Consider the following 14,509-nt stretch of genomic DNA (forward strand, 5'->3'; position numbering starts at 1 on the left):
CACAAAAAATTGGAAATTTCATGATGCGAAGTATGGTGAAACTGGGTGTTGTCTGTGAAAACCAAAAAAATTGCAACATCCAATAATTAAAAAATAAAATTTAAAAAATAATATATTTTTCAACGGTCATAAAAAATTAGAAGCTAAAAAGTTGAATTGATCAATTTTTAAACAAACTAACACATTGTATATTTATATTTATATCTATTATTACTTTCCTATTTTTTTTCTTGACTTATTTCCTATTTTTTTCTTGACTTATTTCCCTCGTTGATATCGATTGGATAGAGTGGAACTTGCTTTGCGTTGGCCTAGAGAGAAATCTGCTTGGAGAGCACATCCAAGAAAAACATTTAATGAGTGATTTTAGTTTTATTTTTTATTTTATTTTTTAAATATTTAATAAGATATGCAGAATAGTGATACAGTTAATAATATGTTTGCAAACTTAATAATAGGTATTCAATCAAAACATGGTTCGATGTGCCCTTTCTGTAAGGAAGGCAGTCGATATTTAAATAAAATCATCACCGGAGTAGATGTTCTTATATGTAGTGAATGTAACGCCATCTTTTCAGGTGCAAACGAAACAAACTTTGACACCTTTAATTCACTACTACGGAGAATACAAGAAGAAACAGGCAATGCAAACCTAACATTAGAAGATCTCTTTATTGACGATGATGAGCCTGAAATACAAAATGAATAGTATATATTTTTATATTCGAATAATAATAATAAAAATAAGTTATAAAATAAAAAAAACAAACAAAACTCATTGTACAAATTATTATTACTTTATATTACAACTTTTATTTACTTAAAAAGTTCCATTTTAAAGATAGCAAGGATTGAACTGATCAACTTTTAATCAGTGTTTTTTGTTACATATTAACTTACTTCTAGAAATAATGAGAAGTATTCATATAAAAATACTGGTTTTATTCAGTCTTGTTTTTTGGAAATTATGATTTTCCCCAACAATTTCTAATAAAAATCAACTCTTTTTGCTAATTTTAGTGAACAGTGAACTCAACTGTAACATGAAAAAATGCTGTTGTCACTACCCCCTTTCATTTTTGATTAAAGGCTCACAATTAATCAAAGTGGGTAAGCAATTCATCTTGACAAATCAAATCCGTCCTTTAAATTTTATCAACCCAAGATTTCAAGGTTTACAGAGAGTATTTTTACATTATTGTTCTTAAACTTCTTATCCTCCCTCTCAATAATTCTACAATTGAACACAATTGTTTGCCACCGTTTTTAATTTCGAAAAAAGGAAAAATCACATCTAGGAGTTAAAAAAGTATATAAAGACACTTAGTGTCTAGACTTGTATTCCAATTTATTTTTCTTTAAAAACATAAACATAGTATAATTTACAAATAATATTAAATGATTTTCAGTATGTACTCCCTCAATTTATAAATAAAATCTTTTTACTAATCTAACAATAAAGAGAATATTGTGTCTCTAGGTTCACCTTCTCCATCGCCAAACTCTTTTGGTCTGAAAGCAAAATTATTTATTAAAACTACACCAAATACTGGTATAAAAATTCAAACTGGATTCTACCCTGTTGACTATTAATTGATCAATGTATATGTATAATAAAAATAAAGAATATTTAATAAATTTATAGATAAAATTTTCATATTTTCTTGGTTTAAAAAAAAAAGGTGGGCAAGATTATTCATTTAATAATATATTTATTTAATAGATTATTTGTAATGTATTTGGATGTATTGTTCGTTGACTTCATAGTTTTAGTTATCTTGTTTTGATTTTGAAAATAAATAGGTTGATTGTGCTCTTAGAAGTTGAGTGTATCTCGATTCCGGATTGTTGGTAAGTGCTGTCGGTGTATCAAATTCTGCTAGACGACCTTTATCGACGACCAAGATTCTGTTACTGTCATAGATAGTGTCGAGACGATGTGCAATCGTGAGTACTGTACTATTGGAAAAGTTGTCTTTAATGGTCTTCTTGATGATTGCATCGGTTTCATAGTCGAGACTTGCAGTTGCCTCGTCCATCAGCACAATCTTTGAGTTTCTCAAAAGTGCACGGCACAGACAGAGTAGTTGTCTTTGTCCAACCGAGAGTTCGCCACCTTGTTGCATCTCGGTGGACAATCCAAACGGCATGGACGAGACAACCGATTTTAGCTGCACTTTTTCAAGAGCATCCCATATCTGTGAATCGGACCGCTCGTGGAATGGATCGATATTGGCACGTATCGTTCCAGAGAATATGAACGGATCTTGAGGAATGACAGCTAGCTTACTTCGCAACTCGTACAATCCAATCTTTCCAATATCAATGCCATCGATCAATATCCTTCCTTTTGATAGATTGACCATACGGAACAATGCTACACCAATCGTTGATTTTCCAGCACCTGTTCGACCGACTATTCCGATTTTCTCACATGACTCCAAAGTGGCATTGAAGTCCATTAAACTTGGGTCCATATCTGGACGATATCTAACTTCTGCGTCACGGAATTCTATTTGTCCTTTCTCTGGCCAGCTTGGAGGAGGAGGATTCGTTAGCGAGTGACGATCTCCCTCTGATTGGATTTGAGTGTATGCGTTGACTCTTTCAACGGAGTTCATCTTTACTTCCAATGTAGTGTATTGTCTGACCAGACGATTCAAGAATCCAGTCATTCCAAGTGCAGAAGTGACAGCCAATCCTGCCAAGCCTGGGTTGCTCGCAGAACTATAGATGGAAAACAAAGAAGAAAAGAATACTGCAGTGGATGCAATCAACTCTAGTCTCGTTCCCATCCAACGGTGGCATGCATAACTGTAGAAATACAATCGTTGGTTGACATCGATCTGTGTGTGAATCTGATTGATAAATCGTTGTTGTTGTTTGAAAGAACGGATCGTTACCAATCCACTGTACGATTCACCCACTGATGAGAATATCGGACTTCTCGAGATGGATTCCATTCTCTTTAGCTCACGACTGGTGTTACGATAGATAATTTGGACAAAGTAGTACAATACAGAGAGTACTGCAAGTGGCACAACCATAATCGGATTGATGAATACCATGATACAAATCGATACAAACACCGAGGTACCGTTATACATTATATCAGAGAGCGATTCTAAAATCGATAAATCAATATCAGATATATCCTTTGAGAAACGATTCAATATACGTCCGGTTGGATTTTGGTCAAAGAAAAGAGTTGGCGCTTGCATGATACTGGCAAGTAGTTTGTCGTGTAACTCTGCCGCTGCATAAAGAGTGAAAGATCCCAGTGAGAAGTAACGGATAGTCAATAGGATGATGTAACCAAAAATGAACCACATATAAATGAAAAGATAGAATCGTTCTGTGTGTGGACCGTCGAGTTGTTTCTTTGACCAAATGGCAAGCCAATAATCGGCAGATTGGAAAGATATCTGGCTAAACAAATAAAAGAATACGATAATAAAGAACCACAAAGTTCCACCTGCTCTAATGTAGGGACCATAAGTATCCATTCCGACGGCTCCCTTATTTCTATCTTCTTGTACCAAAAGTTTAGCTTTCTCTTGAAGATTTGAATCTGGTGCATTTGTAACAATTAATTCTATTTTAGCAGATGTTTGTTGTTGCTCTTCTGTAGTAGTTGTTGTTGTAGTTGTAGTTGTTCTATCTGGACTGGCACTGTCACCTTCTTGTGAATCGGTTATAGAGCTGTTTATATCGATATGCTTTGCTTTCATGATGGACTCAAAGTCAATACCTTTTTCTGTTAGTTGCTGGTAGGTTCCTTGAAGAATTTCATTGTTATCTTGGATTACGACAATATGGTCAGCGGATGGCACAAACTGAAGTTGGTGAGTTACTAAAATTCTTGTTCTACTGGCCATAATACCTTGAATGCATTTCTCAAAGAGATGTTTGGCAACCTCTGAATCAACGGCACTCAGAGGTTCGTCCAACAAATAGCATTCGGGATCTGCATAAACCGCACGCGCCAATGCAATTCTCGACTTTTGACCACCCGATAGATTTAGTCCACGCTCACCAATCTCAGTAAAGTCTTTGGCAGGAAACTGAGTCAAATCGGTATCCAGTGCACACGCTTCCAACACACGGATATAACGATCGGCATCGAATTCCTCACCAAACAAAATATTGTCACGTAGCGATGCGCTAATCAAGAAGGGTGACTGTGAGGTGAAACCCATCTTTCGTGGAGTGAAAACACTTCCTTTGGTTTTGTAGATCTCTCCTATCAGTGCACTAACCAAGCTTGTCTTGCCTGTTCCAACTTTTCCACAGATCATCGTAAGTTTTCCAGCTGGTGCGACAAAGTTGACACCACTCAAAACGGAGGGAGCACGCTCTGGCGAATTGGTATCATCCTCCATCATACCGATTGACTCTACTTCTTCGAAAGTGGTAATCTGCTCACCTGATTCATCGTCGTTCAAAGTGTTTCTAGCAACTACCAGATGTGATTTAGGACTGTCGGCAGCTGAGCCACCTACACTATTGTTATTACCATCTTGGAGAATCATCATGCTAATCTCACCAATTTCTTCATCTCCACTACCGTTACTGTCATATTGACCACGCTTGTTGGAATAATCAGCATCATCCCATGTGAATTCACCATCTACAATTCTAATATCCGAACTGGTGTCTATGTGAGTTATCATATGTTGTTGAATCTCGGTGGTTTGGAGGAATGCTTCGATTCTCTTGGACGAAGCAAATACTTTCATCAGACGTTGAATTGATTCCGGAAGCATCTCCAATGGACGTCTCATATTGACGAAAATAGTAAGCGCGGTAAATGCAGTGGTAGCATCCAACTGACCACCACGCAACACAAACACAGAGAATGTCGCTAGCAATACGATTCCACTTAGTACTTGGGTGAGAAGCGACGATGATGCCCAGAAAAGATTACGAACTCTCAGTTGTTTGAGTTGGTTCTTTCTAATCGATTCTACTCGATCGATGAATGGCTGCTCCCAGGCATACAACTTGAGGAATCTGATACCAGTGAGAATCTCACTCATCAGGCCAACACGATCATCTCCCAGATTCAGCGATCTCAAATTAAAGTCACTCTGGCGCTTGCTCAGATAAGCATTTGTCGGTAGACCAATCACCATGAAAACAAATCCAGTCAATCCAGCAGCCGGACCAACAATATAACATAAAAATGCCAAAAGAAAACTTATAGTAAATGGATATATAAATATATCAATACAATTATTCCCTAAAAGAGAGAAATACATAAAGAAAAATAATAAGTATTTGTTTTTCTTTTGTTGGAGATAATATTACACAATTAACTAACATACAAAAATACTCTTCGAATGCATCGATATCCACGGATATCAAATTCATGATTGCACCACTGGAGAATAGACGTTTTGCATTATTATTGAGTTTCAACATCTTTTGAAAGATGGTGGTAATCAGAGAACCTCTCATCTCCAGACACATTCTCATACCATACCAAAATCCATATTGATTCGTAAATGAAAGTGTACAGGATGAAAAGAACAACCCAACCGAAAGTAACCAGCATATATATATCTTTCTATCTTCCAATTGTATATACCATAAGAATCTAATAAAAATATAAAAAAGTTAATTAAAAATGAATATTTTAAAAATTATTATCGCAAACTTTAGTTATACTTACGTTTTCAGAACTAATGGAGTCATAATAGTAAATACAGCAGATAGTATCTTGATTATCAAGAGAATAGGGTATCTAATGACGAAATGACGGTAGATGTGAAAGATCAGAGGATACTTTTTTGTGAAATCGATGTTGTGCATGTAGTCTTGAGTGTTCTCGACTTTGACGGCGTCGGGCGCTCTACAGAGATCGGTCAGCTGCAATGGTGGAGTTCGGTAGCCGGTCATCATCATTCTCTGTGCCCAGAAAAAGAACATTCTATTCGGTATCGATGCACTTTCCTCTGGACATGCTCTGTCAAACAGATTCTCTCTCTCTACATTCTGTTGTTCTTGTTGCAGGTCAGCATCGCCACCAACCTGTTGATAACTACCACCATCATTCCTATTTCTTTTAAATATTCTACTAAATAAACTCGACATATTATAGTATTATTGGTATTGTAGTTATAACTAAAACAAAAATAATAAAACTAACAACAACTAAACTACAGTAATAGTAACAATATCAATAACAAAAACAATAACAATTGTTATAAAAAAAAAATAAATAGCTATAGTATAATAAATAATATATATATGTCAATGTTATTCTTTAAATAACTTCTATCATTTATAAAGTAAATTTATTAATGGTATCATGAACTACTTTTAATGATTGATTGATAGATTGATTCGTTTAGTAATAATACTTGATCATTTATTGAATATATGATCAAATAAATTGAATTTAGATAAATAAAAAGTGATGACTGGACATGCAATACTTAAAATAAAGTAGTAGAATTGGGAGTTGGTTGTTGCTGTTTTTGCTATTGTCAATTGTTGATATGTTTAAAATCTGTGGAATTATTATTAAATAAAATGCAATTGTTTATTGGACTAATCAAAACAACTAACCACACCCCACTAAAATGACATGGAGATGGCCAAAGAAAACAAAAGAGATAACACAAAATTAACCTTCACTAAAATGTGACATTTTGTGTCAAGATATGACATGACATACACACATTGTGTTATTGAACATGAACAAAAATAAAATAAAATAAAAAGTTTTACAATAGAATCCGACTTTTCTTTTTTCGTCATTTTAACCCTGGGGTTACGATCACTTTGGAAAAAAGTGTTGTTTAATTTATTTATAAAATTTAATCATTATATAATTAAACAGTTATTATCCAACTTTTTTTGTTCCATACAATTGGCAAAAACAAATTATTAATCCATATCCATGAATGGGTTTGATTGAAATAGAGGTTTTGATCTTGTGAATTAATTCTTCTAATAAAATTTTAATTTTTTATTTTTAAATTTTAAATACAGTTAGAATTGGGAGGTGATTCAAATGAAGATTCACCACATCACATAAAATAATCAAAATAAAGCATATAAAAATAGTGGGCCTGTGATATATAAAATTAATGCGATGAAAATAGAAAAAAAAAAACAGTTTTTTGGAAGGATCGACCAGCAAAATCAACTGTTTCACCACAAATATGACATATATATATATCGATTAGAAATCATTGAATTTAATAATCTATTAATCTTTGATTTTGAATAAAATATTATTCAGATATGGATTTAGGGAGGTGATATAATGAAGATTAACCTAATATATTGTTATAGGAATCATTTAATTCGCTCTAGGGTAGAATAAATTTGGTTTTTTTTAAAAAATTAATCAAATCAAAAAATTGCAATATTTAAGGAATAAAAACTATTTTTTTTTTTTTCAACAAAATAGCTCAATCAAAATAGATCAATCACATTATTTTCTTATCAAAAGAGATTAATATTATAGAAGTTATTAGATATGGAGACACATCCTGCAAGATTAGTTCATAGTACAATAGAGGATAATTTAATCAATATTAAGAATAAGCGGACCCTTTTTGGATCTCCAAGTGAAAGAAATCCACAAAACAGGGATTATGGAAATAAGGTTTGTTTTTATGGATTAAGAGATGGGGAAAAACCTTGCTGCAAAGGACACGGAAACTTTAATATTGAGGTTTTTCCTAAAGACCTAAGTTCAACAACTTGGAATTCATACCGTGCACCCTCCTATGTTAATAAAGGAAAAATCCACGATTTTTATAATATTTTTATTTTTCCTAACAACAATAACCACCAAAAATTAATGCCTTGAAACCAAATGACCCAGTTCAATTCTATGTCAACGAAAATAACTTTACAATAATTAAGGATATTGGTGCTCATTGTCATGTTCACATCTTTAGTGATGAAATTCCCCTCAAAAATTTAGATAAAGAAAAAGAAGAAGATGATAAAGAATCAGATGATGATAACGTTGACAACCCCGAAGATGATACTGTTAGAAATCTTAACCTAGATTTTAATAATTTGGTACTCTCAGGGCAAGAAACCTGTCCTAAATGCTAGACTGGAACATCTAGTGATGGTTAGTTCGCTCAATGCCAGGAATAGATACAACTATGTTTACCTATCTCCAATCCAGTTTATCTATCACAGTATATTCATTACCAACCCTTTAAAGGATATTTCAAATTAATCATCATTCAAATTAAAATAAAAGTAAATAAAAACAAACAATAACTTATTTAATATTCATTTATTTACAAAGATGCTAAACAAATTTAGATAAATTCGAATAGAGATAACAGTGAGAGTATGTTTTGAAAGTTTAAGAATTAGGAGTCATTGCTCTATCGGCCTCAGTTGGTACAAGAACAACTTTACCTATATTCTTTCTTTGTTCGATGTATTTATGTGCTTCACCAGCTTGCTCAAAAGTGAATTGTTCACTGACGATAGCCTTACACTTTCCTTGCTTGAATAACTCTAGAATCTCTAACATCTCTTGCTTCATCATTGGTATCTGCGATGGAATGAAAAGATGTCCAATATTTACACCAGAAACAGTCTTGTTATCATTCATTAAATGTAATGGATTGAACGATGGAATCTATTTGTTGGTAGGTAAAGTTAGTCATTTCATCTTTCTATAAAGTTATAAAATAATAATATTACTATATAGTACTTACTCTCATATATTGTTTCAAAATATTAAAGATACTTCTTGTTGATCCACTTACCATGTTGGCAACACCGAATGCAATGATATGTCCACATGGATTTAAAATATGATATCCAGACCTATTTGATAAAACAATTAGTTTAGATAATGATTAAAAACAACATTATTAGATAATACATACTTGAATTCACCTAAAGGGTCAATGATAACATCAACACCTCTCTTTCCTTCAAGTTCATTTTGATACATGTTGGTGATCTCTGTTGCATAATCTTTGGTTGTATAGTCAATGGGATGTGTGCAACCGAGTTGACGAATGAATTCGTGTTTACTTGGTGATGCAGTTCCAAAGATAGTGACATCGGGAATGGTTTTCAATAGTTGGATGGCGGCGACACCAACACCACCTGCAGCCATATGAACAAGAACTCTTGCACCCGGTTGAATATTGGCAACTCTGAACAACATATGATAGGCAGTGATATAGTTGACTGGAATCGATGATGCCTCTGCAAATGTCATATCATCAGGAATCGGGAATACCATTTGATGGCTTAAAACAATGGTATCGGAATGAGCACCAAACTTGGTGCAAACAACAACTCTTTGTCCGACTGAAACCGATGTGACACCCTCACCCACTTCGCCCACAACCCCAGCAGCTTCATATCCAACAACACAAGGTGTAGGTGGTGCATCTGGATATAATCCTTGTCTTGCCATAACTTATAAAAATAAAACATTGTTAAAATCTAATCTTCTTTATTTGTTGTTAAATATATATTAAACATAATAATTACCTTCAGCAAAATTTAAACCACATGCTTTAACATTGATTTTAACTTGACCTGCACCAACGGTTGGATCAGGTGATGTTCTGACTTGAAGTACATCGTATGATCCTGGTTTTGTTATAACTATTTCTCTCATTTTTTATGTATTTATTATTTATATATATATATATATATATATCTTTCTATTTCTTATTAAATATCTATTAATCTAATCTCTTTAAATATTTAATCTATTTATAAGTTAAAAGAACTTTACATTTTCATTCTTTTTTTCGAATCCATTTTCCTGTTTTAGATCTTTTTGTGGTGTCATTATGAGTTTAACCACACTCACTATTTTGCAATGAAATTCCAAAGAAAACCCACATTTTGAATTGTTTTTATTTTTTTTGTGTTGTCATTAAATGACAACACAATGGTGTTTTCAGCATAAACAACAACTTGAGCTTATTCAAAGTAGAAACAATGGTTAAAAGTAATAATTCGATGGAAAAATAAATATTATTTATTTATATTTATATTATTGATAAACGCTATGAAAGAAGAAAAGAAGAACGAATAGATTAAATTTAATTAATTAATAAGTTTAATAAGTGTGTGACTTGATATAGAGGTTTGGAGAGACTCTACCGTGATCGATGTAACCAAAGGTGAAGGTTTGACCGGGTTTCAATGACGATTTGTTGCAGTGTCATTGGTGCATAGTTGACAACATGAACACGGTAGAGTGTGTCTTGTTAGATCAATGTCAAGATGTTGCAATCGTTCAGAAGTTAATTATAACATTTCAAGTTATAAAAATAACAAATAGATAATTGATAATTATTAGTAGATATTAATAAATATCTCTAAAACTCATAGTTTGATTCATCATTAACACACATAGTACACAAACAAATATTAAACACACATACATATAACTACATTTTATCAATAACATATATTAAAAACTAAATTTTTTTACAACATTGTAAGTTTTTAAAAAATTATTACTATAATTGGTATTATCAACATGAATTTATTTGGGTATCTAAATAACATATATTTATCTAATTGGTACTGATGGCAGGGTTAAATCTCTCTACTTTTTTAATATTGTTTTGGGAATAAAATGAAAAATGATATTAAAAAGAAATTTTTATTTATAAATCTATTATTTATTTATAATTTTTTACTCATTAAATAAATACATTGTTTAAATTTATCATAAAAAAACATTATTTATAATAAAAGAAATAAATTTAATAAATTACTATTTTAAAATGCGAAATGGTTTTTCGTTTTAAAACCTTTCTTCATTCCTAAAAAAGTAATGTTATAAAGATCTGTTTTTATTTACTCATGAGTTTATAGTAGTAGATCGATGGACAGCAATGATCGAGTCTTTTCATAACTTTGCATTTCAAAAAAAATGTCTTAGACTTTTTTGATGTTTTAAAAAAAACTAATCAAAACTTGTAAAAATCAAAAAAAAAAAAAAAGTGGTGGACCAATGAAATAACGAATTCCATAAAAATGAAGAAAATCAATGAAAGATTCATGAATCTCTTGGAGATCTCGATCAGTGTTAACACGCGAAATCAATCTGTTGTTTGTTTATTTTTTTGAAAATCATCAAAAAAGAGTTTAAGGTTTTTTTTGAAATCATGTTATTTGAGGTTTTTTTGCTTGAATTGAGTCCATCATTTTTTTTTTTTTAACTAACGACAACCTCAACCAATCAAAGCAATTATTTATAAATAAACTTCACATAAATAATAATAACAATACAATTAAGATATTTAGATAGGTTTTTTTTTTTGCAATTTTCAATAATTATCAGTTTGCAATCATTCACAACAACAATAAATCATACATAAACAAACTACATACAACTAACAGCTGATTTGAACTTGAAACCACCTTCTATCAGTCAAGTTATCGTTTACAAATTAATATTACCAAAAGCAAAGTGAGTTTTGACAATCAAAACAATAACACGTGTTCATCTCTGAACATAGACCACAGATCCTTATTTGTAGTGTTTTATTTTCAACTGGAAACCTAAGGTTAACCACCCTATCCTACCTATCGTGATGTATTCATTAACTAATAATTAGTATTAGGTTAAAATAATAATAATAGTAATTTTAATAATAATAATAATAATAATAATTAAAATGTTCAAAGGAGAACACACAGCTGCTAAAGTCAGTCTTTTTTTTTTTAAACCATAGATCATATTATTATTACTGAAATTGTATATATCCATTGACCTTTTTTCAATATCAACAACAACAACACACTTACAATTCATACTATGAGTACTTATGATGTGGCTACTACATCATCATCAAAAGAGTCTACAACACAAACCAACAAACACAAACAAACAAACATTTTTTTGTAAAAGTACTGTTATTATTAAAATCACTCTTCATTTCATTTATTTCTTAACGGTCATTTGTTTCAATTATATGTGTGTTTTGTATGTGTGTGTGTTTAAACCAAACGAAAGTTTATAACCCATCTGATTTTACCAATCGAATTGTTGTTTTTACTTATTTACAACACACATAATCACATACATACATACACTCAAACAAACAAAAGACATTCACACACAAAGAAAACTTATTATATCGATCAGAACCCTATCAAACAAAAACACAACACAATATTTATTTCTCTTTGAGAACTCCATTAACCACAATTCGAATCATCCAGTGACAACATCAATGGTATTTATTTATTCAAATCCAAACATGCTGTTGGTTTACAAATAATAATAACCATTTAAAATTTTGATAATTATCCGTTACAACAACAGATACCCTCTTTTGCAATATCGAATCTGTGTATCGATCTTTCTATTTTTAACAGCAAACAAACAAGCAACCACACCACAAAACAAAACATGTCCATCACGATCAAATTTTCGCAAATTTAATATTAAAATTGTTTTTTTCTTTTTTTAATTAAAATGTTCATTAATTACAAAATTGCAAAGTAACAGTGAACAAGTTATATAAACCATCACACCTCCAGTCTTTATGTTTTCATACCAATTTAAGCAAACACACCACAAACAATCAAACACCAACACCAATACCACTACCATCACCATCACACATAAATAGAAATATATAGTAATAATAATACAAGTACAGATAGAAATAGCAATAGAGATAAAGATAGACATCATTTCGAACTAATACAACACTGTTCGAACACAGGATTTACTTTTTACACAACACAATAAGCAAAAAAATATAAAAATTAAAAAATTAAATTCCAAAGTTATTAAAGACAAGATAAAAACAAGAGAAGAGAAAACATAAAATTGAAAAAAAGAACAATCATTACCAAACAACTAAATAATATAAATTGTATTTGGTATTAATATTTATTTAATAAATAATAATATAAACCAATCAGGAAAAAAAAAAAAACAATCATTTATATATTTATTTATAAAATTCCAATTCGATTATAAAAAGAGATTTCCAATTGGTAATATATTAATAATAGCACAACACAACATAACCAATCACAAACTCGTAACAGTTAAATATTCAAATTTACTTTATTCTGTTCACTTTTTACTTTTTTTTTATTTTATTTTTCTTTCAGTCATGACACGACTCGTATAATTCATCCATTCATACACATATACTATACCATACCATACAATAACAACAACAATGATAGAATGACAATAAATTTTATTCCAACTTTGAAAGAATAAACTTTATTTGATTTTTTAGAAAATAAATTTTTTAAGTGGACTGCAGACAGCAACACATCACTTTGCACGCGCATTCGCATCACAACACATCTCGCATTCTCATCTCTTTAATACCACACTTGGTGGTTTACCAAAATAATCAATTTTATTACTTTTAGTGGTAAAAAAATTTTTTTTCGCAAACATGAAATTGCTTTTGCTCTGTGTGTGTCATAGATCATCAAAAACCCACCCAATTTTGTCACCAACCAAAGACAAAAAAAAACAAAACAAAAAGTTACCACCTGATTAATAAAACAAAAAATAGATTGTGGTTTGGTTTGCTTTTGTCATTACATAATTTCTTTTCCTTTAACACAAAAGCAGCAAAACAATATCATCTTTTATTCATTCACTCCAACTACATTACCTTAATACTACTGATCAATAATAATAATAATAACAAACAAATCCAAACTAACTAACCTAACAATTTTATTATATTTTTATTAATTGAATTTTATTTAGAGTAGTAAACACAACAGAAAGATATTAGTTATTTATTATTAAATATCAACAACTCACTACAATTTTTAAACAAAAATACAAATTTTTGAATATATAACTCCAACAGTCAACTTTGTTTTACAGTAAACAAACACCACCAACACACAATACCAACAAAACATAAAACACGTCACCTTTAACATTCCTATAAGTCACGCACACTGTTGTTTTTATTAAAAAAAAAAAAAGAGCAGAGTAGAAAAGAGTAGTAATAGTAAAAGTCAGACAAATCATTAGATATTAACAGCAGTATAATCGATAGACATAATAGATTATTAAATATTACACACTAAAGTTAACACAGATTCACTCACTCAAGACACACACACAAACAATTTCAAACCAACTCCATCAAACTCAAAACTCACACAACACACAGACACACACAAACAAACAATTTCAATAACACACACCTCATTCAACACTCTAGAGTTTGATCACTACAACTTTTGTTTTTATTAATTCTGTCGATTGAATCGATTCAAATTGGAAATCAAAAATCACTCTCATAATAGAGAGAAGCAATAGTATTAATAATATTAGTGTCATCATCAACAATAACAACAACAACGGAGACAATCAATCAGTCAATCAATCAAAACACAACTCATTTGCCAACAAAACAATATTGGTACCTCAAAAAATTACCATTTTAATAATATCCATTTGAAATAAGTAGAGTGGGGACTAAGGGTCTCCACTCCCCTTCTTACTTTATTTCCTTTCACACAACACAATTTGATT

At 31.1% G+C, this 14,509-nt stretch overlaps 5 protein-coding genes across 5 annotated transcripts; 2 read left to right on the top strand and 3 right to left on the bottom strand.

The window, feature by feature from the left end:
* Positions 1-1,769: 1,769 nt before the first annotated feature.
* On the bottom strand, positions 1,770-5,495 carry abcC6 (ABC transporter C family protein; the record flags this gene model as incomplete). The annotated part of the gene is made up of 3 exons (XM_020579728.1): positions 1,770-5,242; positions 5,328-5,424; positions 5,481-5,495. The coding sequence occupies 3 exons, from the start codon at positions 5,493-5,495 to the stop codon at positions 1,770-1,772; spliced, it is 3,585 nt and encodes a 1,194-aa protein (XP_020430403.1).
* Positions 5,496-5,638: 143 nt separating this feature from the next.
* On the bottom strand, positions 5,639-6,096 carry PPL_08930 (uncharacterized protein; the record flags this gene model as incomplete). The annotated part of the gene is made up of 2 exons (XM_020579729.1): positions 5,639-5,684; positions 5,789-6,096. The coding sequence occupies 2 exons, from the start codon at positions 6,094-6,096 to the stop codon at positions 5,639-5,641; spliced, it is 354 nt and encodes a 117-aa protein (XP_020430404.1).
* Positions 6,097-7,492: 1,396 nt separating this feature from the next.
* PPL_08931 (uncharacterized protein) lies at positions 7,493-8,082 on the top strand (the record flags this gene model as incomplete). Its single annotated transcript, XM_020579730.1, has 2 exons — positions 7,493-7,621; positions 7,885-8,082. The coding sequence occupies 2 exons, from the start codon at positions 7,493-7,495 to the stop codon at positions 8,080-8,082; spliced, it is 327 nt and encodes a 108-aa protein (XP_020430405.1).
* Positions 8,083-8,344: 262 nt separating this feature from the next.
* Positions 8,345-9,628, bottom strand: PPL_08932 (synaptic vesicle VAT-1 family membrane protein; the record flags this gene model as incomplete). Its single annotated transcript, XM_020579731.1, has 4 exons — positions 8,345-8,626; positions 8,706-8,817; positions 8,880-9,423; positions 9,499-9,628. The coding sequence occupies 4 exons, from the start codon at positions 9,626-9,628 to the stop codon at positions 8,345-8,347; spliced, it is 1,068 nt and encodes a 355-aa protein (XP_020430406.1).
* Positions 9,629-10,205: 577 nt separating this feature from the next.
* PPL_08933 (uncharacterized protein) lies at positions 10,206-13,219 on the top strand (the record flags this gene model as incomplete). Its single annotated transcript, XM_020579732.1, has 3 exons — positions 10,206-10,264; positions 11,885-11,959; positions 13,105-13,219. The coding sequence occupies 3 exons, from the start codon at positions 10,206-10,208 to the stop codon at positions 13,217-13,219; spliced, it is 249 nt and encodes an 82-aa protein (XP_020430407.1).
* Positions 13,220-14,509: the final 1,290 nt, after the last annotated feature.

Source organism: Heterostelium album (genome assembly GCF_000004825.1).
Source record: "Heterostelium album PN500 unplaced genomic scaffold PPL_scaffold9, whole genome shotgun sequence".
NCBI classification, from domain to species: Eukaryota; Evosea; class Eumycetozoa; order Acytosteliales; family Acytosteliaceae; genus Heterostelium; species Heterostelium album.